Source organism: Sciurus vulgaris, assembly GCF_902686455.1.
Source record: "Sciurus vulgaris genome assembly, chromosome: 17".
NCBI classification, from domain to species: domain Eukaryota; kingdom Metazoa; phylum Chordata; class Mammalia; order Rodentia; family Sciuridae; genus Sciurus; species Sciurus vulgaris.
In genome coordinates, this window is record NC_136478.1 from 16,621,184 (window position 1) to 16,648,288 (window position 27,105).

The 27,105-nt window shown below is 39.7% G+C and overlaps 1 protein-coding gene across 1 annotated transcript in view; it reads right to left on the minus strand.

Annotated features, from left to right (window-relative positions):
- The window catches only part of TANGO6 (transport and golgi organization 6 homolog), a 166,550-nt gene that overhangs the window by 22,373 nt on the left and 117,072 nt on the right, over positions 1 to 27,105 (minus strand). The window contains 2 exon segments of the mRNA XM_079116932.1: positions 4,578 to 4,691; positions 13,874 to 14,025. Coding sequence (XP_078973058.1) covers positions 4,578 to 4,691; positions 13,874 to 14,025 — 266 coding nt within the window.

Here is a 27,105-nt window from a genome sequence, read left to right on the forward strand (position 1 = left end):
GAACTATTGCTCCTCTTAGCTTCCTAAGGCTAGAGGATGGAACATGGGGGAGGAGAAAAAGAGGAGGGAGGAAGTAGAGGAGGAAGAAGAAGAGAAAAGGGAGGAGAAGAAAGGGGAGAAGTCCTCATTTTTATATGTGTTTTTTTTTTTTTTATTGCTTCCCACATGAAGCCTTCTATTTGCTCAAAAGAATCAAAGTCCATAGAAGTCATTCTGGGAAAGACACTGCACTGGCCCATTTACTGTGCCCACAGCACAAAACACACCAAATGTTGTCCAAATAACTTTCAGGATAACAAAAAAAGGAAGGGAACTTTCCATTTGGCTCGTCTGTTCACTTAAAACTTGCCATTTGTGCTGTGTCAAAGATTAAGCATCATATCCTAGTTCCCATTTGGTCTGGAGAGACAGGCACAAGGTGAACTAGGGACACAGGCACTAAATCTTCTGGATGGACCATGAGCACCTTCTGTAATTAAAAAGCAGAGTATCATGCCCAAACTCTATGCACTTTTTTTTTTTTTTTTAAACCCAGGGTAGCCTTCTCTCACAGAAATGGAACAAATGCAAGTCAGAAGTCTGAGTAAGGAGGAAGTGTTTGGGGGTAACCGACATTTTATAAATTCACAATATATTTTTAAATCTTTCTATGCCCCTGTCTCCTGTGGCGCTGTGAATAACATCCAACAATAATAATTTTGTATTAAATACCTGGTCTTATTAATATCAACCCTGTAAACAGCCATGCCCTCCAGATGAAGCAAGGTTAGTAAAACCACCATTTATAATGGTATGAGAAAGAGGCTTCTGCCATCTTAGTTTAATACTGGGCCTCAAAGGAAGGAATTAAAGTCACTGCAGAGTGGAGACATGGGTTTGGGTCATAACCTGACCCAGCAATCAATTAATAACTAATCCCAAACTCTATTTTTGTGTGTCTGTGTGTGGTGCTGGGGATTGAACCCAAGGCCTTGTGCGTGCAAGGCAGGCACTCTACCTACTGAGCTATATCCCCAGTCTATTCCAAACTCTTGCTCCTGAAAATGCTTCTAAAGTTTTGCTTCCCCTGCCTCCACCCCCTTGGTACTGGGAATTAAGCCAGGAACTTTACCACTGAGCTACACTTTCAGCCCTTTTTATTTTGAGACAGGGTTTTGTAGAGTTGCTGAGGGCCTTGTTAAATTGCTGAGGCAGACCTCAAACTTGTGATTCTTCTGTGTCAGCCCCCTGAGTAGCTAGGACCAGAGCATGCTCTACTATGCCCGGCTTTATGGCCTGACTTATGGATGTTATCTGAAGGTAGGCCAGTGTGATGGGTTAGTGCTCAGCTATTACTGCCCCAATTATTGTTTTTGTAACAAATTCATAAAAACAGATGTTCTAAATTTTAATAATGAGTAGAGTAAACAAAGTCACTTGCAAAGATCAAACTTGTGAAGAGCAGGTGGTTAAGAACGCTTTCCTCATTCTGTTGCTTACGATCATTTCTCTGTGTTGAAAAGGCCTATTTTTAACATTGAGACCAACACAAAGTGCTCGCCTGGACATGTCTCCTCTCCCAGGTATTCCTAGTAAGCTTATTTTTCAGCAAGGGTAAGGTAAAATGGGCTTCAAGAGGGTTCCTTCTAGCTTGTAATGAAGCTTTAGGCTATATTACAAATAGATACAGTCATAAAACTATAACAAAGCTAAGCAGAGAACAGGTTTTTCAGTAAGAAAGTGAGTGTAGTGTTTGCTTCCAGTATGAATACTGGGTTGATTATGTAAAACTCTGGCTACTTTGAAATATGAAAGAAGTGAAAAAAACCTCATGAGTCAGGTTGGTGATGTGTTCCTTCTTGGTTCCAATCTATCTGCTCTACTGCTCTTTCCAGTTGCTATAACCACAGAGGTCCTTGGCCAGCGTATCCACAAACAACAGAGAATTCACAGAAACCAGGTATTATCTTTTGGCACTCCATAGCTTAAGAGATGGTGATTAGAAGGAAATAAAAAACATAAAACTTCATCAACAAAGCAGCATTTTCATTTCAGCTGTTCCTGGGGGCAAAACAGAGCTGTAAAGAGAAATCCCAGATTGAAAGCTTTGTGGTTATCTCCGCTTCTCATTAAAGTGCCCCTGATTATAATTACACCTACGATTACAAGATTTAACACACCTGGTCTCAAGGATGCACTAGGAAAAAGAATCTTACATTCATCCCACCCCATTTCCTTTTCTTTATTCACTGAGTAAGCACAATTTATAAGTTTCAGTGAAAGCAGACTAAAGATAGTTTGGAGAGTACAAGAGAGGTTTTTCATTCACATGGCATTTGGAAGGTGACAAAAATTCTCCATGGTCACAAATTATTTTAGTACTGGTGAGACAAGCAATGTTGCTTTCATTGGCTACACACAGATGTGAGAAATCTGGAGTTTCTATTTCTTCTCTCTGATAGCCAGATATTTTACTTTACTTTACACACATATATTCTTCCTCTGTCTCCCTCTCTCTCACTCAGGAAGGATGTGTGCACTTAAAGAATTTGCTGTTGCTCCTGGGGGTTGAACCTAGTATAGCATATTAAGCACAAGCTCTACCCCTAGTCCCTCAGTTTTGTAGATTAATGCTGTGATTTAAATACTTTTTTTTTTTTTTTGGGTGCTGGGGATCGAACCCAGGGCCTTGTGCTTGCAAGGCAAGCACTCTACCGACTGAGCTATCTCCTCAGCCCAAATACATTTTTATTTTGAAATAATTTTAAACTCAGAGAAGCTGCAAAGATAGTATAGAGGCCCTGTATTTTCCTCACCCAATCTCCCCAGTTGTTAACAACTTACATAACAATGATATATTTGCTGAAACTTTTGGAGATCTTAATAATGAATGAAAAACACTGTCCTTTCTTAACTCCCTTTTCTACAGTAGATTCTCAACAAGAGTTGTATGTACCCTATAGAAATTCATTTAATTATATGAATTATCAAGGTGTGCTTCATACATCCCTGTCCTCATTAAGGTCCTGGATGACAACCTGAAGCTTTCAACCTCCAGGTGAGAGCTTTCAGTTTCTGAGTAATTCTACCTCTATAGAAGTTCTATGAGTCAGCCAGATCAGTATTTCTCATTCCCCACTGTGTCACTATTAGTCACCTTTCCAATATCCATTTCCTGCCATCTTCTTTGCTAAAGAAAATGCAATTTTGTTCAGAGCAACAATGTCCCAGCTAAATTCACTGTCAGGCTCCCTTGCAGTGAGGAGTAATTATATGAGACAGTTCTGGAAAACAGCTGGCGGGGGTGGTGGTCCTAGGAAACTATTCTAGTTCCCCAGAAAAGGATGTAAAAGTGCTCAGGGCTGCCTTTCTCCTATCTTCCTGCTTATTCATTTATATGGGCTCCAATGGCCACAGCTGCAGCAGTTAGCCTGTGCTCACGAGACAAATGCCATGAGGATTATAGAAATACTGGTCCTGTTGACACTGGAGCTAGTGAACAGCACCTACCTATACAATTTTTTTTGTGAAACGAGAAAAACAAATCCTTTCGTGTTTAGGCCACTGTATTGGAGTTTTTATAATTTGTAGCTGAACATGTTCATAGTAGATCAACTCATTCAATACAAACCTTAACCTATACAAGGCAGAAAGGAGAGAAATGCAGTTGAGGATAAAGATCAGGGGAGCGGTCATTTGGAAATTCAATGGTCTGAGCTGAAACAATAGCAAGTAGACATTTACAGAGAAAATGTGCCTGTGTAGGAAAGGAAGGGGGATAACTAATGAGTCCATGCTTTTACAAACAGGCATTAGGCACTTATATGGTAAAATTCTAACATGAATAAAGCCTCTGTGACAAAACAATCACTCTTATAATGGCTTCCCTAACACTTGGTTAAATACTGATGTACAAGCCACAAAAGAGCACTGTGGATGCCAGGAAGTGAATTATTAATGTAAACACTCTAACTGAAATCAACTGGGAATGAACTGCCATTAAAATCAAGAAGAAAATTAATTTTGAGGTTACTCAGTCGTAGCACACATATGGATATATAAACTCTCTTCCTGTATTGGCCAGGCACTGGGGAGAAACCCAGCCAAACCCACTTAAGGAAGGAAGAAAGTTTAATTTATGCAGCAATGAAAATCTCATGGACTGAACTTAGAGCTAGAAAGGAAACATCTTAAATGAAGCTCTTCAGTAGTTCAGTATGAACCATGAAATATGTCAGGAAGACAAAGTCACTTAAGTTCAGACCACAGATACAGGGTTAATGTGTTCCAGCTAGCTCACCTTGGAACTTGCCCCTATAAGGAGAGTGCCAAAATTCAGGGCCTTTATCTGTAAACTCATGTTCTGGTTTTTCTGTAGGAGTTACTGGATTTGCGCAGCATGCTATATAGGAAACAGAAGCTCTTAATGAAGACACAAACAATACCATTTTCCTGCTACAAAATCCCTGTTGACAAATTCAACAGGAATTCAAGAGTCCATCTAAAGAAAAAGCTTGAGACTGCCTGGTAAAAGGAAGAAAACTGAAGTCAGAAAACAACGAGGTGTGGAAGCTGCACTCAGCCACAGACTGACTTACCTCAGTAGCTTTCTGGCTGAGTCCTCGAAGCAGCAGCACAATCACATGGATTGCAGCTCTGCGTACTTGAACTTCATGGTCGGTTTTAGCCACAGCAATCAGGCAAGCTGTCACCTAGGAGAGTGAGGGAAGAAGTCAGTGAAAATCAGGATTGCACAATTATCTGTAGCTTTTCAACTGTGCTCTACTCACTCCACATTCATCAAGCGCAATCTGGTTTAGAGAGGGGCGGATTAGTTTCCTCAGCTTTAATAAAGGAGCTGAGATCTAGTGGTAGAGGTCTTGATGCAGTCTGGCTTTTCTGGAAAAGGACAAAACCTGGTTTGGAATTCAGAAGGGAAATCAGGGAGTGGGAAGGAATACACATATATAATATATATTTAAAAAATGGTAAGGTCAAATGAATATTTCCTTAAAAAGTAGGAAAAATTAGCCAGGTGTAATCCCAGCTACTCAGGAGACTGAGGCAGGAGGATCACAATTTCAAGGCTACTCAGTAAGACACCATTTCAAAACAAAAAATATAAAGGGCTGGGGGAGCTGAGTGTGGTGGTGCATGCCTGTAATCCCAGAAGCTGGGGAGGCTGAGGCAGGAGGATTTTGAGTTCAAAGTCAGCCTCAGCAACTTAACGAGGCCCTGGGCAACTTAGCAAGACTCTCTCTAAGTAAACAATTTTAAAAAGGGCTGGGGATGTGGCTCAATGGTTAAGCACCCACTGGGTTCAATCCCTGGTAACATAAATAAAAAAGAAGGGTAGGGGTGGGGGATGTAGCTCAGTGTTAAAGTGCCCCTGGGTTCAATCCCGAAGTACTGCAAAAATAAAATTTTTAAAAAGTGGAAAAATGGTTATGTGCCCCTTTGGGGACATAAAATCAAAGGAAGGAAACAGTTCAAAGCACAGCTGCTTCTAGAGAATGAGGAACGTGGAGATTTAGCTAAGAAGGGTTTCATAGCTCAAGGTCTGACATAAACATGAATGTACCATTGATGAAAGTTTCAGCCCAGGGATACAGAAATAGAGAAATATTCAAACTGATCTCCTTTGGCATGTATGTGCAGACACCCAGTCCTATATCTAGTGTAAACCCAGTCAGCAGGGGCCAGTTTCAGAGACTCCCGGCCTGGCCTTCTTCATTTTCAAATAGGTCTTTCTGTGCTCAGTTGCTTTCAAAGACAGTTCTATAACAGAAAAGAAAGGCCAGAAAGTACTTGCAAAACATGATGCCAAATATATAGCTGATAATTATGTATGTCATAAAACAAGACAGTTTCTATACTCTGTACCAACCATTTTATCCCTACTCAGTTCCTTGTAGACACAAAAATATTCTAAAATTTCAATAAAGAAACACCACTAACAATAACAATAAAAACAACAATAAACTTTTCCAAGGTACTCATGTAAGATTTAAAAAGAAAAAGCACAACTTTTGTAAGTATGACCGATGCAGCAATAATCTAAAGGTATGTCTAAATTATTCAACTGTCCCTCATGTATGTTTGTTACTGGATTTACTGTTTGCATGTATTTCTTGGCTATCAGTAGAGGGATTTCTAACTATGATAAGAAAATAGTCAGATTGTGTGTTTGGAAACACATATAAATAAATATTATGTTTAAAGAATGGTGAGTACAAGCACAAATGAGGAAATAGGCTTGTACAGAAATTTTAACTACGCAGGTTGTATTTTTCACAGCTTTCAAACAGTTGGGCATAGTTCAAAGTGTCTAATTAATCAGTGGTGGCAAAAAGATTAGAAGAAATAGCTTGTTCTTGAATATAATTGCATCTGTGAGGTGCTGGCATTTAATCAAATTGAGAATCTATTAGATAAACTTGCAGTTTCCAAGGAAAGAGAAATCCCAGAAAACTCAATTTGTTGGGGGCTGTTTTCCAATAAAATTCAGTAAACTGCTTTTGCCTTTGACCTGGGACCCCTGACCCTAAGGCCTAGCAGTGGCTTCCATGCCTCTGGCATTAACGGTAGAAGCAATTCAGTCCTCAGAGGAATTCCTTGGGCCACCTCCAAACGGGCAATGATATAATAGCTACCTCCACTTTCAGGCTTAGTATTTACAAGGTAAGAGCTGAAGTCAGAGAAACAAGTTTGAGCTAGGTCAGAGTCCTTCATATTTTTTTTTAACTTTACATATATTTTTTAGTTGTTGATGGACCTTTATTTATTTTTTTATATGTGGTGCTGAGAATTGAACCCAGTACCTCACAAATGCCAGGCAAGTGCTATACCACTGAGTCACAGCTCCAGCCCCACCAGAGTCTTTCTTGACACACTAAAGTTTAGTTTATTTTGTCTGATAACTAATGTAAAAAAGCCAGCCTAAGGTCACACCACAGAGGCTCCCAAGTGTTTGCCCGTTCCCCTTGAGGTTTACCTTGGGCCCATGATTCCACATTTGGCAGAACAAGGTTCCTAACCTAGAACCCTGTTGGTGTCTGTCTTTGCCTCCTCTGACCTCTCTATGCTGAGTGGGACATGCTTCTGCCTAGGCTCTCAGTGTAAAGCTGGCTCTGACTGTGAGACATTAATTTCACAATTATGATATCTAGGCAACCAGTGCCCTTCAAGGTCGATACTTTTTTTTTTTAAATTTAATTTAATTTCTTTCTAAGGCCAATTCTTGATCCCTGTAGCATCTTGAAGGTATAGGGGAGAGAGGAGCTGGCAATTATAGGCCTTGCTGAGGTCAGCTAGAATGGCCTCCTGCTTGCTACAGGCTGCCAGTGACTTATGTGCCAGGCTCTATCAAGCCCAACTACAATGAAACGTCCTGGACAATCTGGAGGAGGCCAGAGAATGGAAGAGGTCCACAAACCTTCTCAAACCTCTGCCACCAGGACCAAATCCTATGAAATATGGAAATGCTGCTTATAAAGAGTGTTTTCAGGATATCAGGATTTTAATACAGTCTTGCAGATATCATCTGGAGTAAGAGCAGCCTCCTCCTCCAGCACTCATGCCAGGCAGCTTTCCTGCTGCTCTCCTGCACGTGAGGTCTGTGAGACAGACCCCTTGTCTAACACCAGAAGCAAGGAGGATGCCAGGCTGCTCCCTTCCACCTACCCAGTGGGAACAAGTCACTCCATAGCTAGTTTCTTACCTCTAACTCCAAGGACATACTCAACACTGCCTTCCACCTCTAAAAGCCTTGGTCAATATTAGGTGGATGATGTAAGGTCTTTACTAATGTATTAACTGGAGTAATATTTCCATTCTCTGCTTCTGAGTCCTCCCAGAGGGCAGAATCTGATTCTGTATGATCTTCATGACACTTTCCCTGAGGGTCAATGTACCTAATCTAATAAGTGATATTATGGAAGGCTTTCTCGTCACTGGGCAAATCATGTAAATCATATTCACTTCTGAAAGCCACACAGACAGAAAGATGAGGGCTGCTCTGGAGACATTAAAGGTCAGCTTAAGCAATTTAACACTTCACAAGAGCCAACGGAAATACGGAAAAACATCACTCCCCAAACAGCTGGCACACACCAAGCATAATCAGAACTATAAAAATAAAGATAATACACGTGGCAAGATTACCCAAAACTGCCAGGCATGGTGGCACCCGCTTGTAATCCCAGCTACTTGGGAGGCTAAGGCAGGAGGATCATAAATTTTAAGTTAGCCTCAGCAACTTAGTGAGACCCTGTCTCAAACAAAATAAAAAGGCTGGGATGTAGCTCAGTGGTAGAGTGCTTGCCTAGCATGTGTGAGGCCTTGGATTCAATCCCCAGTACCGAGGGCTGGGGGAAACACCACCACCATCACCACCACCACCAACAAAGAAACCCCAAATTACCCAAAAACTGACTTTGGAAAACTCCAGGACAACAGGTACTAGAGTTGAGGTATGTATGGAGGAAGCATGACTTCAATTTTCCAACTGCATCTCTGTCCTTTTCCTAAAACTTCCTTTGTTAAAATTTGATTGGTTTGCTAACTTGTCTTAAAGTAAACCACTGGTGAACTAAGAAACTTTAATAGTGAAGGTAGTGTAACCAATAATTATTATGAGTTCTGCTTATTCAATCACTGCCAGGAAAGAAACCATGGTGTCTACTTGGGCTTCATTGAGGTTTCCCATAATGTCTGTCAGTCCTCATCTCAGGAGTTGACATATCCTCAAACTGTGTGGGCCCTGTCATTTAGGAAACTACACTGATGGTGGCAAAACTGGTAATAAATTCAGATCATGTAGTGGGATCAGCTTTGTATTAGACCTCAAAGCTCAGGTATGTGGAATTTTAGGCACAGCATTAAAAGTAGACTCCTCCATGGACTTGTCACCTGTGGCACATCTTATTTGTTGGATCGAGGACAGGTCTCTTACTACATTTCACTTTAATCAAATTTACAATTTAAAGAATGTGATAAGATAAAAGCCCATTAAGATTTGGTTTCAAGCAACGCAGCTCTTGGCAAGAACAATGAGAAACTGGGGGAAAAATGCTCCCTAAACAGGGTAAATCTTGACATCAACAAAGAAGAAAAACTTGAATTTTCAGTGTGAAGACTGTGGTAGGGGTGAGCCTACACTTTCAGTGCCCTCGCTACCAACCAGCACTGTGGGGAGCACAGACAGTGCCCACAGTTGGACCACCCAACATTAGGACAGCTCTCTTCTGATGCTCATGTGCTATATAGCGAGAGGAAGGGCCAATGCCTCCAGATCAGATCATGTTAGAAGAGACTGCAGTGGCTAGTTATGTTCAACTTTATATCAAAATAGATCATGCTTCTCCTCTTCCTCTTCCTGGTTAACACCTGATCAGTGTAAACTTCCTGATACCCCGACATGTCTAACTCAGGGTCCTAGCTCTGTTTCCTCAGCCCCTTGTGTTTGCTCATTGCATAATTCTGGTCCACTGTCCATTTCACACTCTATGAGATTTCCTTAAGGGAAGAGACTAGGTCCTTTATCTGTGTCCTCTAGCACTGCTGGCATATGACCAGTGCTTACAAAGGAGAAGTCCTTCAAACTGCAGTCAAAGACGAGTTTCTTCAAAGTTAATGTGCCTTCTCCACCAGTGCACACTGGAGTATTTCTGAGACTACAAAGCTTCAAGAGTTTTCATGAGACATTGAAAGAGCTGTCACAGAAGACTCAGCAATCTAAAAAGAGTGAGTTTCACTAACTTATTTCACTCTGCTCTGGCTGCTCATGTTACTCGTGAGAAAAGTCTGTACAAGGCCCCATTTGGACTGGCCACTACCTTTTTAATGACAGCTCCTATGATTCTTTCTCTTGCCCTCTTCCCTCCAGGTATGCTGGCCTTGCAGTTACCTATATGTCAAGCCTGCACCTGCCTCAAGGCTTCTGTGCTTGTATCTGGAATGCTCTCTCCCCAGGTATCTGGATCTCCCCGTTGCTTCCTTAGGTCTTTGCACAAATGTCATTCATTGGTGAAGTTTTCCTTGTCCCTCTGGTCATGTACAATAAGTTCCCTTTGTCCCCCTAATCTTATTAGATGTACCACCCTGATATGGTATGGATCTTCTTACTTGTTGATTGCATACCTCTCCTCTCCAGAATGTCAAGGCCATGAGCACAGGGACTTTATTGTGTTCACAGCTGGGTCCCTAGCACTGCATACATGGCTTGGTTGTATGCCTAATTTATTGAGCATACAATAAATATGCTCAATAAATATCTGTTGAATGAATAAACGAATGAAGAACTACTAAGGAGCCATGCCAAAGATCCCACTTTTCTGTGTGAATGGGCTAGAGTTTTCTGAGGACTAATAGCTGAAATGCTAAAACTGGCACCCCTCCAAGCATGTCCAGACTTGCAGTCCACCCAAGGTAGCTAGTTTGGACTGATGACAAGGCAAGCGTGGGATGCTACATAAGAAGGAACATTTAAAAAGAGGAGACAGAAATTATATGGGATGGAAACACCTGGTTTTTCAAATCAGAGAGAATATACTGCCTTCTGAAGTTCACTGCCAAAAGCAAGCTCTATTAAGTCAGAGCTACATGACTCTTCCTGCCTGCAGCTTTTCTCCTATGGCAGTGCTCTTCACTTCCAAAACACAAAAGCAATCTTACAAAGGAACAGAAAACATTGAGAAACAATACTGAGGAGTGGGTAAGAGCACGAGTTCTAGAACTAACTGCCCACATTCAAACACCAACCATGCCACCTCCTATTTGCAAGACCTTGGCAACTTACTCAGTTTCTCCGTGCCTTACTTTCCTCTGTGAGGAGTGGATCAGTTGACAGGTAAGGCACTCAGAAGAGTATTAAGGGTTTTCTATTATGTCCTATTTTTTTATTTTTACTTTTTTAGGTATTGGGGATTGAACCCAGGGCCTTGCACACACTTGGCAAGTGCTCTATTCCTGAGCTACATCTCCTGCTATTGAGTGTTTTTTAAACATGTAGGTACTAGTCTTCCCAACCGGCCTTATCATCTTCTTCATTTGATGCCAATCAGCCAACACTTAGCACCGACAAATATTCCAAGCATTGCGATGGGTACTAGGGGATGTGAAAAGGTGAATAAAGACTGGTTCTGCCTTTGTTGTGCTCACAGTTTATTATTGACTGTGAAGACTCCTGGCATTGATACAGCAGAAACAGCCTAGGTCTCTAATAGTAGGGCAGGGTCTCTGGATTGGGATGTGCTGGCAGACACCTCCTCCACAGCAGGCGGTCCTCACCTTAATTTGAAGGTTGAGACAAAAAAGTCTGGGGATATCTGAATGGTGCTGTTCTATGAGTCAGCACCCATGGCAGGCAAATGGCCATTTACCTATTGCACTTTACTTCTGAAGTCTATATAAGCAATGCTTGATTCTTGCTGTGAGGCAGGAAAGCCATATAATAACAAAGCCCTTCATGACATGGTCCCTGCCTGACTCTCTTGTCTCAGCTCCTGCCAACAACTAGCTCCACCCCTATTCTACTCCATTCATCTTCGGGATTGTCCAAGGCCTCTCTCATACCCTCCCCCCCATGCCTTTGCACGTGCCGCTCCCTCTGCTGAAACGGTCACCCTGCCTTCTTACTTAACTTCTACTAGTTTTTCAGATTCAGCTCTGAAATATTGGTCAAAACCATCAAATATGTCCCAATACCCACCCCATCAGCTGTCACTGTAATCACTGATCATTGTGTCTTCCACCAGATTCCCCATTCCCAGAAGACAAGGTGGTAATGAATGGGCTTTGTAGCCCTAGTCCCCAACAATAGGCCTAACATATTTCAGATGTTGAAGGACACTGGTTACCCCATTTTTCTCATTTCCTTGCTGCTCATCAAAATGTCTTTACTCAGCTGTCACCTTCCCAGTAAGGCATAACTGGATACCTATTTAAAATTGCCACCTCCCCAGCACCTAACACTACAATCCTGATTACCTTCTCCTGCTCTACTTCTCTCCTCCTTTTCATAGCACTTATTATCTAACATTGTATTGATTATGTATATTCCTTTATGTCTGTCTCTTCTCACTGGAATGGGAGCTTTACAAAGATAGGAACCACTAACTATTTTGAAGAGTGAAATATCTTTGGTAATTAGAATACTGCTTGGCATGCAGTAGGCTCTCAGTAAAAATTGAACAAATTATTACATCAAGCATATCCATCGTCTCTAGATTCTTGTAACCGTACTACACCATAGGTAATTCAATTCCATTTTCTAGATCAAGAAAGCATGGTCAGAGTCTTAGAGTCATTTGCTCAAGTGAACACAGGAAAGTAGGTTATGCAATTGGACCTTCATTTATTCCTATTCCCAAGAGCACCTGGTTATTTATTTTTCTTTCAACAGGTCTGTAGGTTTCCAGAAAGATGATGCTTCTTTTTTTTTGGTACTGGGGATGAACCCAGGGGTACTTAACTGCTGAGCCACATCCCCAAGTTCTTTTATATATTTCATTTAGAGACAGGATCTTGCTGAGTTGCTGAGGCTGGCTTTGAATTCGTGATCCTTCTGCCTCAGCCTCCCAAGCCTTTGGGATTACAGGCATGTACCACTGTGCCCAGTTTAAGATGACACTTTTTGAATGTTAAATATCTGCTTTAGATCAATCTTCTTATCAATCAAACCAAGAAATTTCTCCAAATTTCTGACAGCAAATCATGTGCCACCAATATGCGATGTTCCCTTAAGACAGAGAAAGGGAAGAGCTTAAGGATATGAAAAGAAATAAGAACATGTGCCAGGCATGGTGGCACCTGCCTGTAATTCTAGTGACATGGGAGGCTGAGGCAGGAGGATTTCAGATTTGAGAGGCAAGCTTGGGCAATTTAGCAAGACCCTGTCTCAAATAAAAATAGGGCTGGGACCTAGCTCAGTGGTAGTGTCCCTAGGTTCAATCCTCGGTAGCGTTAAAAAAATAAATAAATAAAAAATAGTAGTAATAATAATATTGTTCAGGTTTGTTAATTTTAGAAAATGTATGAATTGCATCAGATCTGAGCTGATCCATTTGGCCTTGTGACCAAAAAGGGTTAGAGTATTAGACCAAGGTTTTTCTATAAATACAGATAAGACTCACACATAGCCCAGAGACCCAGGGTAAAGGTCTAAAGCCTTTCTCAAGGTTTCTTCAATTCTGTTACCTCAGAATAAATCAACTAATAAATTTCTTTTCTTTGAACTCAGGGCCTTGTGAATGCAAGGCAAGCACTCTACTGACTGAGCTATCTCCTGAGCCCCATCTAATAAATTTCTAATAAATCATCTTTCATTGCTTAAGGTAAGTGAAGATGACTTCCTGTCACTTGTAAGTAAGAGATTCTTACTTAGGGTTGAGCATTCCTTATCTGAAATGGTTAGGACCAAACTTTTTTTGGATATCAGATATTTCTTTTGGATTTCGGAATGCTTGCATATACATAATGAGTTAGCTTGGAAATTGGACCCACTAGACGTCTAAACACAAAACTCATTTTTGTTTCATATAAATTTTATCCACAGAGTCAAAAGGTAATTCTATGCAATATTCTAAATAATTTTGTGCATGGAACAAATTTGATGATGTGGGGAATTTTCCAATTGTAGTATCATGTTGGTGCTCCAAAAGTTTCAGATTTTGGAGCGTTTGGGTTTAGGATGAGAGATGCTCAACCAATACAACTTTCAATACACACAAGAGATGAATACAGCCTAGGGAAATTAAATGACTTACTTGCCCCATCTCACAGGGAGGCAGTGGCAGAAGTGGAAAAAGAACACAAGTCTACTGACTCCCAATCCCAAGCTATGTCCATAGGCCCAAGAGAAGAGAAGTATTAGAGGGGAATAAATATACAGCACCTCATGGACCACGGGACCCAGCAGGAAGTCTAGGCGTTGGCACAGCTCTCCCAGGTTGGCTAAACTGCTGGCCCTGTGCATACCATCTGGATCTCTCACTCCCCTCAGGAAGGTGTGGATCAAAGGTTCTCGGTACTTTGAGACCATGTCCCCTGTAGAGAAAAGGAAGAAATCAAAATCTTTTAAAATAAAATTTCAACTCTTTATTGCAGCAACAATGATATTACCATGGTATACTGAATGATGTCTTATACTTTTCAAAGCACTTGTACAAGCATTAAAAAAATCACTGGGGCTGGGGTCATAGCTCAATGGTACAGTGTTTGCCTAGCACATGTGAGGCACTCAGTTTGATCCTCAGTGCCACATAAAAATAAATAAATAAGATAAAGGTACTGTATCCATTTACATCTAAAAATATTTTTTAAAAAATCATGCTTTAGAAAAATAATTGATTTTAGGGAAAATATTCATGAGGTATGATTTTGTGAACAAGTGAGCATGATCCCAATTTTACCTTAAAAAATCTATATGTAGAGAGAAAAAATATGAAGAATATAATCCCCATGAGGTTAGTACTTTTCTTCAGAGAGACAATAGGGGAACCTTTTAAAATTCACACACACACACACACACACACATATATATATATATATATACACACACACACACACACAAGAAAAATGTATGTATTACAAATATACAGCTTAATAAACTTCGCAAACCCCACACAACTGCCATTCACCCATAGTTACACAAATACCAAATGTGGCTCCCAGGTTAGACCCTAGTCATCAGCCCAGTACACTTCTTACACTATCACTGTTCACAAATGCAAAATGAATGAAAAGACGAGGCATTCTGGATCCTAGAGCAATAAAATTAATTCACTCACTTGACAAATATTTATTGAGAGGCCTAGTGAGTGCTTGGCCCTGTTTCGGACACTTGGCATATGCCAAGAAGCAGGAGGCAATGTTTCCTGTCCTCGTGGAGCCTACATTCCAGTTTAAAATATATAGTATATGAGATGGTCATAAATGCTATGGGGAGAAAAATAAAGCAGATAAGGTGAAACAGGGACTAATGGAGATGCAGACAGTCTTCAAAAAGTGGTCAGGGGAGGCTTCACTAAATAGATATTTAGGCAGGACAGGAGATGTCAGCTCTGTGGATATTGGGGAGGAGCATATAGGAAGAGAGGAAAATAGGAGCAAGCCTGGCTTGTCTGAGGGACACTAAGGAGGCACAAGATGAGGCTAGAGTGGTATAGGGCTGGGGTGTGGTGTGGATCTTGAAGGTCCTTGCAGGGTACTGTAAGGACCTGGACTTTTTCTCTAAGTAAAACAAGAGGTCTTTGGAGGATTTTAAACAGAGAAGTGCAAGAAGATCACTCTGGTTGCAGTGTTGGCAACTCCGGGCCTGTGTGTGTCAGGGATGGAGCAAGGAGACAAGTTAGGAAGCTAGTGCAATAAGATGCTGGAGAGGGCATGGTGACTAGACAGCAGAGGTGGACATGCTCAGGGCCTGGTTCCATTCCCAGCACTGCAAGTAAAAAAGTATGGAGGTCATGACAGAAGTACATGCACTGTCACAGAGAAATTTCCTCAAGACATTAAGTGAAAGAAATCAATAGAACCAGCATATTCCACTTATTATGAGGCGCATACACAACTTCTTTTACTATTAACACACCAAACTTACAGGTTTAAATATCTATATTAAATATACAAATGCACAGAAAAAACACAGAAAGGATATACACTAAGATAAAGGGCCTAAAGAATTTATCCAAGAGAGCTAAAATAAAACTTAGGCTAATACCTAATTCCTGTTTTATATCCCATGTAAGATATTTTCAACTATAAGGGAAATTATATTCTATTTTGCTCATAGTACTTCCCATTTCTGAAATTAGGAAGGGGCGTGCTTGTTCTGTGGTGTAAGATGTGGATCCAGAGTTAAGAGATCTGTGTTTTAGTTTGGGGCTGTTGACAGCTAGCAGTGTGATGTAGGTCAATTTGCTTCACCTTTCTGGACCAAGTGGAGATTAGTCATTTAGAAAGATCTCTCTGGTCCCTTCAATTTTTAAGTGTGATCAAAGGCTGACGAATCCTTTAGTCATCAGGGGAATAAGATCTAGGAGACCCAAGAAGGAAGAAAAGGCACATATTCATGGGCCCTGGGGCAAGGATTTGATGTGGTTAAAAGAAGGTTCCTTTTTGGGAAGGAAGGCACAGAAAAATGAAAAAAACTTTGGAAGTCCATAAGGAGGGGAAATTACAGGTTGAAAGGGATAAGGACACATGAGAAACAAGTTAATGTTTAATAATATAGGGACTTAAAGTTAAAAATAAATGGCAAAGAAAAGGCATACTAAATTTATTTTATTTTATTTTCTAGTACTGTGAATTGAACCCAAGGTAGCTTTACACTGAGCTACATCCTCAGTCCTTTTCTTTCTTTCTTTGTTTTTTTAATTTTTCATTTTGAGACAGGGTCTCATTGCCTATGGTCTTGCCAAGTGGCTGGAATTAGTGTGTGCCAACATACCAGCCTAAATTAATAAATTAATTATTATTATTTTTGAGTGGTGCTATGGGCCAAACCCAGGACTTCCTGCATGCTAGGCAAGTTCTCTATAACTGAGCTACATCACCGGCCTAATTTATTAATTTATCAAATATTTATTAAGTTGTACCATGTGCCAGCTAGTGTCGTAGGCTCTAGGGAACCAATTATAATAAAAAAAGATACAGTTTGTGCCCTCATGTCTCTCAAAGCTAATTAAAAAGACAAAAACAAAAACAAAAAAAACCCCAAACTGACCAAGCAAAAAACCGGAGTGAGATGTACAAAAACGGTGACAGAGAACTTAAAAAAATATATACATATATACATATATGTATACATACATGTATACATATATGTATATATATTTAGTTGTAAGTGAACACAATACCTTTATTTTATTTTATTTTTTTATTTTTTGCAGTATTGAGGATTGAACCCAGGGTCTTGTGCTTGTGAGGTAAGCACTCCACCAACTGAGCTATATCTCCAGTCCCCCTTTATTTTATTTTTATGTGGTGCTGAGGATCAAACCCAGGGCCTCATGCATGCTAGGTGAGTGCTCTACACTGAGCCACAACTCCAGCCCTGAGAGATACTTTTACTAGTAATGTTTGATCTGGTTTCTATTCTATTAATAACAGAGACAGCATTATCTTATTCACTCAGCTCCAAAAACATAGTGTTCCTTTTTTGACTTCTCCCTGTTACCCTTCAGTCAGTCAGTTCACTTACAATTATACCTTCTTCATTTTCTTCCATAAAAGATTTGAGGAAACTCACAGTAAGTAATATTGAAACCATGTATCATTAAAATAAATATTTTAAAAGCTCTATGATGAGTGAGAGGAGTACAGACATTACAAGCTAGATGGTTATTGCAAATGAACATAAAACTTAGTTTAGTAATTCCTAGTAGTTAAGGACAAAAGACAATAGAAAACAAAGCTTTCATTATCCAATAAAAGAAGGAACATCACTTCACTACAAGAGAAAAAGTTTAGGAAGAATACTAAGAGGTCTCATTCATTTATCCAGCAATCTTAGTTGAAGGAATGAATATTCTACCTGTGTTCTTGGTACTTGAGATAAGATAGCATGAACAAACAAGTGAAGTTCCTATCTTCATGAAGCTTACTTTTAGTGGAGTAGAAAAACAAGAAACCATGACTAAGTATTCTAGTTGTAATCAAGGTTGTGAAGTAACTAGGGAAGGGGGATTGCTGAGAATTGGGGGTGAGGGCTTTGAGAAAAGTTCTCAGCACAGAAGACCTGAAGGAACAAGCCATGTGATGACCTAGGGGAAAGGCAAAGAATAGTAGACAACAGAAGTTTATATTCAATGTAGAAATAATATGGCTGCTTCCTATATTGACTCACTATATAAGTAAAGAGCATATCCATTACACTAACACAATTACAAATTAATGTTCCATTGATGTAAATCCTGGTCCTACCTGAGCTTCTCTATTCCTTTCAAAATGGGCATCCATTCAACTGCACAGTCTACCAACCCATAACCCCACTGTACCTAAGAACCAACCCAGCAAGAGGGTGGGCCTCTTAACAGCCTGCATTGTACCTGGAGCCACTTGCTACCTTGTTCTCCAGTATTGGACTGGAAAAGCTGATTGCTCACTGCATCTACCTTGACTTTTTTAGCATCCTGCTGTCATATTCTCTGCAGACTGGATCTCCTTTAGATTTTACATACATAGATGAGAGCTGTCATACCCTTGTTCAAACTTCTTGTTCTTTAGGGGATTTACAGATTTGCCCACATTTTCTGGGGTTCTGCTAGTCTCTAACTAATCTTTCCTCTCCTGTGTGTGGCTGGCGTCTTATTTACCCTGGTCCCCAGGTGGGAGCTCCCCTGACTAGGTTTCTATGGAGAATAAAACAAATGCACTTGGTCGAAAACAAGTACTGAATTTAAAGATCCTATATTAGAAGTTCTTAATTTGGCTCCAGGCATTCCTAAATGTCAAATTTTGTTGTGTATCCCACTGGCATTCTCCCATTCTTCAAACAGCACTTAAATTGTGTTCAAATACCCACGTTTTACCATCCCTTCCTGTGTAATCCCAGTCATGGTCCTCACTGGTCTAAAAAAATTATGGTACACATGCGTCCCTTTGCCTTAGCTGGTTTAGGGGTGGGCATGTGACCACTGTTTGGGACAATAAAGTATGAATGAAAGTCTGCGACAAGACTGAGAAAAGTTGCATGAGGACACATGAGTAGGGTTGCCTCAGGGTTGTTACAGCCAACTTGAAGTCATGAGGGACTAGAGGATAATGTCTATAAGTGAGGTTGGCTGAGCAGAAAGATAAAAAGAATATGAGTCTTGAATGTCACTTAGCTGAACAATTACTTATCCTGGCCTTTTTGTCATATTGATAAGTCATTCCTTATTAAGCCAGTAGACTTGGGAATTTCTGCTATCTGCAGTCAAAAGCATTCTAACTGATGTATCATGAAAACTGGAATGATCCTTAAAGTTGTAAAGCCCTTCTATGGCAGTTCTGTGCCTATTAATACAAAATACCAGAAAAGTTAGATTTGCTAAAACAAAGAAACTTAAGACAGTACATTTTTTAAATGACTCAAAAGTCAATTTTAATTTTTTTTTTTTTTTTTTTTTTTGCAGGGCTGGGGATTGAACCCAGGGCCTTGTGCTTACAAGGAAAGCACTCTACCAACTGAGCTGTCTCCCCAGCCCTAAAAGTCAATTTTATACCCAATGTAAAACAAAAGAAAAAAATTAATTATAATTTTTCCAATTATAATTTTTATTGGGATAATAACTTGGCATACAACAGGTCTCACCACATCAGCAAATATACACATGACTTTCCAAAGAGCTAAGTCATCTTTACACATCTGTTAATCTACTTAAAAAGAAAAAGAGATGAGTAATTATTTACAGTAGCAGCTTACGTGAAGAGGTTTATGCTGAGTGCATTTCACAACTCTTGGGCAACCTATTTATGAATTAAAATGTGGGGCCTTGGTTACCCACTATTCCTTAGTTTTTGATTAAGCAACAAAACAACAATTATCTCATCCAAGAGGGTTTTTTGCTCCTTGCTTATTTTTTAAAATATTTTTCTTTATCCAGATAAGATGTTCCTATTGCTTCAGTACAAACTTATTTGGACTGCCAGACTCCAAGATCCTTTTTAGGAGCTTTTGTCTGGAAGTTGGTACACACTTGCCCCCTAATAAAAGTGAACACTCATTACTATCCTGTTGTCTCCTTATCCATGAAACCGGAGTTGGAGAGACCATTGTCTTTTTTCTCAGACATTTCTAAACAGCTCAGGAAACACAATGAATCTAAGCCAACTTTTAGAAATCAGACTAGAACTGAGAGTGGTCACGCATGCCTGTAATCCAGCAATTCAAGAGGCTGGGATAGCAAGTTCAAAGCCAGCCTCAGCAACTTAGTGAGACCCTGTCTCAAAATAAAATATAAAAAAGGCTGGGGATGTGGTTCAGTGGTAAAGTAACCTTGGGTTCAATCCTGGTTAAAAAAAAAAAAAAAGAAAAAGAAAAAGAAACCCGATTAGGTCCTAGTCACTGGGGTTTATTATCATAGTTTAGCTCTAATGATTTTACTTTGTAAAATGCTAATATTAACACCTGCCTGTTTGCATCTCCAGTTCTTCTCAAAAAGTCAGCAATAATCAACCCTACTGAGAAGCTGTGTGTTCAAGGAAGTCACAGAAGAATCTAAATTTGTTTGAACAAACTTGATAAAAACAAGATGCTTTGGAAGGTGAAAAATCAAGTACATAGTGAAAAGAGAGAGCTGAAAAAAATTTTAACCCATCACTTGTCTGTCTCAATTACAACACTGTGAAAAAATTTTTTTGACAAATTAGGATTCGAAAGATTTTTTTCATCAAGACTTTCAATGGTACTTTTTCTCCCCCAATGGTACTATGAAGTTTAGATTGATATATTCATTTATGCATATCAGATCCTATTTCTTCCATGAAGGATCTGAGATGACTTGTAACACCACAGTGAAGAGACAGTATCAAATGTGAATTAACACTTTCAGGTCAGGAAACCTGCTGATTTCAAGGACCCAACCATTCCCTTAGTTCAATGAAAGAGGTCATAAAAGTGATGAGAGCTGGGTGCAGTGTCACACGCTTGTGATCCCAGCTGAGGCAGGAGTATTACAAGTTCGAGGTCATCCTGGGGAAATTAGGAGACCCTGTTTCAAAATAAAAAAGGGCTTGGGATGTACTTAGTGAGTTCAATTCCCAGTACAGGGGAAAAAAGAGTGACACTGAGAAAAGTTGAGGGAGAAAGAAAATCCCACTTTAGCCAAACTCTTACATAATTTTTGTAAAATTCTGTTAATATCTTAGGGCAGATGTGGTTCTCCCTTTTCTCCTATTTTTTTTTTTGTTTGTTTGTTTTCATTTTTGTTTTTGTTTTGTTTTAAAGACATAATAAGTAAACACAGAAAAAATTTTTCTTAACAACTCTCTCCTATGTACCAAAAGGAAGTAACTAAGGGGATTTCCTATATTCATAGCTACAGGGCAGCTGGGTAAAGCCAATTATGTTTTCCTAAGATCGAATGATCATTTCCAGTCAGTGCTTCTCTATAATCAGAAGTTTACATGTATTCTGCGTAATGTCTTAATCCAACGTTTCTCAAACACAAACATGGGCATTGAAATTGTACAGTGCAACTTGATTATAATGTGGATCCAGGTGATTCAGAATTATCATTAAAGTGAAAACATAAAAATTTTAAAGTTCTTTTAGAGAGTTCACAGATCCCTGAAAAATTATTAGAATTTAATCTCCAAACTTCAGTTTGTGAAAATGTCCTCCATCTAGTCAATTCAATGAAAACATTTCATTTGTATGGGTGAGGGACTCTATGGGCATTGGAGATTTAGAGATGGAGATTTTGTCCTTGCTTCTAGAAAAGCAGAGGTACTGAGTATCATGAAACTAATAGGAGCAACAGGGCAGCTGATTTCTTTAGGAGGAAGACTTCATAAGGAGGAGGAGGCATCTAAAGCTAATCATTTGGTTTGTGGGCGTGGTACTTAGCGCCCTGTATATGCTAAACAAGGACTCTTACTCTGATCTACACCTCCTCCCCCCACCAGGACTGGGGATTGAACCCCAGGAGTGTTTTGCCATATTCCCTCCCTCCCTCCCTCCCTCCCTTCCTTCCTTCCTTTCTTTCTTTCCTTCTTTTTCTTTTTCTTTTTTTTTTTTTTTTTTGGTACCAGGAATTGAACCACCCAGGGGCAGGCACTTAACCACTGAGTCACAGTCCATCCCTTTAAAAAATTTTTTTATTTGAGATGGTCTAAGTTGCTTAAGGCTTGGCTAAATTACTGAGGCTGGCCTCGAACTTATGATCCTTCTGCCTCAGCCTCCTGCACCACTGGGATTATAGGTGTGGGCCATCATGCCTAGCTCATCCCCAGCCTTTTAAAATATTTTGACAGGTCTCACTAAATTGCCTGGGTCAGCCTTGATCTGGTGATCCTCCTGCCTCAGTCTCCTAAGTCACTGGGAGTATAAGTGTGTGCCACCATGCTTAGCTCCATAAACAATCTTAAAGACTGGTTAAGAGTTTTCATAGGGACGGACAAGAAGAGTGCCTCAGGTAGGACTTGTGTCAGCAGAGGCATGTGAGCAAGGTAAAAGACAGTAAGATAGATGACATATTAAGAAAACAGCAGCTGTACCAGGTGACTGCAACAAAGGGCACACTGAGAGGTGACCACGATCACATATAGGCCGGGTCAAATCACAGATGGCATGTTAAAATTTGAACAACGGGGGAAACTGATGATACTTTTTTTCTTTAAGGCAAGGAAGTGGGTTAATTTGAGAAATATTCTCGCTTGAATTTAGTTAAGTTGGAACTTACACATGTGTTCAGTGAGGGTGGAAGTCTTTGTTCTTGATCAGAATGAAGTTTGCATGGAGAACCCAATAATTAACCTCCAGTTGGACAATTTCTACTGCACAGCCTTTAGTATACTCTTAAACTTCAAAGAGCCAAGTTACTAATCTACCAGCCAAACACTATGATAATCTTTTAGAGATCGAACCTCTCTTCCAAATGAATGTTAGCACAAATAGTACTAGGAATGCTCTACTTATGAGGGTAGTAAATAGAATGATAAGATGCACAGAATGAAGGGAAAAAAATAACAGAATGAATCAAACAACATTACCCTATGTAAATTTATGATTACACAAATGGTATGCCTTTACGCCATGTACAGAGAAACAACATGTATCCCATTTGTTTACAAACAACAACAACAAAAAAAAGATGCACAGAATGACTGAAAACTTTCTAGATTCTTTGGCAAGAGAGTCTTTTTCTACAATATGCACAGAAGAATCAGGTCATGAATGCATAGATGTTATAGGATGTGGCCTCACCAACTCAGAAATGCTGATACTTTTTCATTCTCATCACATGTATAAAAGTAATTTACTTTTCCTCATGCAATTGACATATCCTAATATCTCCTTCAGTTCCTGCCACCAAGTTTCAAAAGTAAACATTGAGACTAGCAATGAAATAATCTGAAAATGAAATTAAGAAAAAAATTCCATTTACACTTGCATCAAAAAGAATAGGACACTTTAAAAAAGTTAAGAAAGGAAGTACAACACTGTTGGAAGAAATTAGACTGGAAAGATACCTTATGTTCATGGATTGGAAGTTGTAATATTGTGATGATGACAATACCTTAACGTTGATTTACAGTGTCAATGCAATTCCTAAGCAAAATTCTAGTCACCCTTTTTTTGGTTGTTTTTGCAGAAACTGTCAAGCTGTCCCTAAAATTCATATAAGAATGCAAGGGATTCAGGAAAGTCAAACAATTTTGGGGGGAAAAAAAGAGGACTCACATCTTCTGATTTAAAAACTTACTATAGTCAGAGGCGGTGGCACATGCCTGTAGTCCCAGCAACTGGGGAGGCTGAGGCAAGAGGATGGCAAGTTCAAGGACAGCCTCAGCAACTTAGTAAGGCCCTAAGAAACTTAGTCAGACTCTAACTCAAAATAAAATATAAAAAGGGTTGGAGGGCTGGGGAGATAGCTCAGCTGGTAGAGTGCTTGCTCACAAGCACAAGGCCCTAAGTTCGATCCCCAGTACCGCAAAAAAAAAAAAAAGGGTTGGAGATGTAGCTCAATGGTAAAACACTCCTGGGTTTCATTCACCAAAACAAAACATCTAGTCTATTAAAAAACAAGGGGGTGGGGGTTAAATCCCTGGTATGGCAAAAAACCAAAAACATAGCTCAGTGGTAGAGCACTTGCCTAGCATGTGCACAGTCCTGAGTTTGGTTTCCTAAGACCATCAAAACAAAAAGAAAGTGATAAATGCAACCCATAGAATGGAAGAAAATATTTGCAAATGATTATCTGTAAAGGATTTGTTTCTTGAATCTATAAAGAACTTTTATAATACAATAGAAAGAAGATAACCCAACTAAAAAACAAGCAAAGGGTTGGGCATATTGGTTCATACCTACAATACCAGAGATTCATGAGACTGAGGTAGGAGGATTGCCAGTTCGAGGTCAGACTCAGTAATTTAGCAAGTTTCGGTATCAAAATAAAAAATAAGGGGCTGGATTTGTGGCTCAGTGGTAGAGTGCTTGCTTGGCATGTGTGAGGTCCTGGTTTTGATCTTCAGCACCACATATAAATAAATAAGTAAATGAATAAAAAAAATGAAAAAGATCCATTGACAACTAAAAAATATTTTTAAAAAATAATAAAAAATAAATAAATAAAAACTACTGGAGATGGAGCTCAGTGGGGAAGTGCCCCTTGGTTCAATCTGCAGTACACACACAAAAAAAGGTAAAGGATCTGAACAGATATTTCTCCAAAGAAGATAAACAAATGACCAGTAAACACATGAAAAGGTGCTCAATATCATTAATCACTAGGGAAATACAAATCAAAACCACAACATGATATCACTGAGAGGGCTATAATCAAAAAGGCTGACAATAACAAACACTGGTAGTAAAAACTGTATTCCTCATACGTTCGTTGATGCTGGGAATGTAAAATAGTGCAGCCACTTTGGAAAACATTTGGCTGCTCCTCAAAAAGTTAAACATAGAGCTACCATATTGCTTAGCAGATCCATTCCTCTACTCAAGAGAACTGAAACACATTACCACATGAAAACTTTTATACAAATGTTCACAGCAGTTTTACTCATAATCATCAAAAAGTGGAAAAAATTCAAATATCTGTCAACTGATGAATGGATTTAAAAAATGTGATATATCTATACAATGCTTTAATACTCAACAATAGAAATGAAGTACTAATACGGGTTATAACATAAATGAACATGGAAAATATTATGCTGAGTGAAAGAAAGACCATGTGTTATGTGATTTCATTTATATGAAATGTCTACTATAGGTGAACCCTTAGAAAGTAGCTGTGTATGGTGGCCTACGCCTGTAATCCCAGAAGTTTGTGAGACTGAGACAGGAGGATTGTAAATTCAAGGCCAGACTCAGCAATTCAGCAAAATAAAAAGGAAAAAGGGCTAGGAGCATAGCTCAGTGGGAAAGAGCCCTTGGATTAAAAGAGAGAGAGAGAGGGAGAGAGGAGGAGAGAGAGGCAGGGAGAGGGAGAGGGACAGGGGGAGAGAGAGACACATACACACAAAGAGGAAGGAGAGAGAGGGAGAGAAAGAAAGTGGATTAGTGACTGTCTCCCTGGTAATGGGTCTGGTAATGGGTATGGTAATGAGGTGATGAAAATGAAAAAGACAACAAAAATTGTATACTGTATGAGTGGAATGTATGGCATATGAATTTTATCTTCCAATAAAGTTTTTTTCTAAGATAAGTAATTACTGAGTAGGTGAGGAAGAAGGAAGGCTGGAGAACCTATATTTCAATGAAGCTGGTAAAAAAGAAACAACTCATATAAAAATATTCACATACTAGAAGAGAAGAGGTCCACGTGGAAAAGCAGAAGCTGATAGGAAACACACTCTCCCTTCCATAAGTTCAGAGCCTGCAGGCTTGGAGCTGACCTTAAGGACAGTTCACGAGGGTTGCTTCCCTAGAACATCAAAAGGCAGGAGACCCAGTTTCTGTGGTGATATGCCTACTGCAGGAACCAGGTCCTGCCCTCCCTAGAAAAGCAGAACCCAAAGCTTTCCAACTGCTCTATGACTGGCATTGCTCTGCTAGATCTTTGTCTTTTAAAATTTAATTTAAAAATTATTATTATTTTTTGGTACTGGGAATTGAACCCAAGGGCACTTCACCACTGAACTCCACCCCTAGTCATTTTTTCTGGGGGAGGGGTACTAGGAATTGAACTCAGGGGCGCTGGACCCCTGAGCCACATCCCCAGTTCTTTTTAAAAAAGTTTTTATTCTGAGACAGGGTCTTACCAAGTTGTTTAGGGCCTCACTAAGTTGCTGAGGTGGGCTTTGAACCTGCGATTCTCCTGCTTCCAAGATGCTGAGATTACAGGTGTGCACCAATGTGCCCAACACTGACAGATCTTTGCTTTCTTATTTGTCAGTAAAGAATGGTGACAGTCTAATTTCACTCTATACTACATTGGAGCTGGCAGTTTGAAACACATGTTTTAAACAAAATATTAGTGTAATTTAAAAGTCTCTTAACAGAGTCAAGAAATTTGTTAAAGATTTTTAGATTCCTGGAGGTCCTACGCACAGTGGGCCAGCTGGCCCAATATCCCATCTGTAGGTATGGCTGCATCAAACCACATTTGACAAACATTAACCAAGGGAGAGTTAAGACCTCCTGCCAGAATTTAAAAACCTTTGTGCTCCAGCCTTTTTGTTAAGTCCAATCCAAACCTCATTGACTCTTTTTATTTTATTTCTTCTCATGGGCCAGATGGAAGGGGAGATATATAACTGGAATCTTTTTCAGTAGATCTTTGAGTCTTAACCTCATCTTTCCAGGCTCTGGCATTTCAATTACAGTACTTAAATCCGCCCTGTAATCTAACTAGTTCAAGTATGTCCTTCCTTTCCTCAGAACTGTTCTGTACTTTCAGTGTGATTTTACATATTTTTGGTAAAAAAACAAACAAACAAACAAACAAAAAAAAAAACCAGGGTAAACATGTGAAATGGTCAAAGGATACAACATGTATTTGACTTTACTAAATCAGTGACTAAAAAAGGGACCTAGGCCTGGCATGGTGGTGCATGCCTGTAATCCCACCGGCTCAGGAGGCTGAGGCAGGAGGCTCATGAGTTCGAAGCCAGCCTCAGCAACTTAGTGAGGCTCTAGGCAACTCAGTGAGACCCTGTCTCTAAATAAAATATTAAAAAGGGGCTGGGGATATGGCTCAGTGTTTAAGCGTCCCTGGGTTCAATCTCCAGTACCAAAAAAAAAAAAAAAAAAAAAAAAAAAAAAGGGCACAGATGAACTCCTTTTCTCTCATTGGAATTCCCATTTATTTGGAAACTCAAGTTTACAGATCCCTAGGGATGGAATCCTGGAGAGCCATTTATCCTCACTGAAATGTTCTTACTGATCTAGACCATGAGGAAACAGCAGACAAAATACCGTTCTAACTCTGTGTGTCCTTTTTAGTTCTCACTATCATTACTCATTTTTCC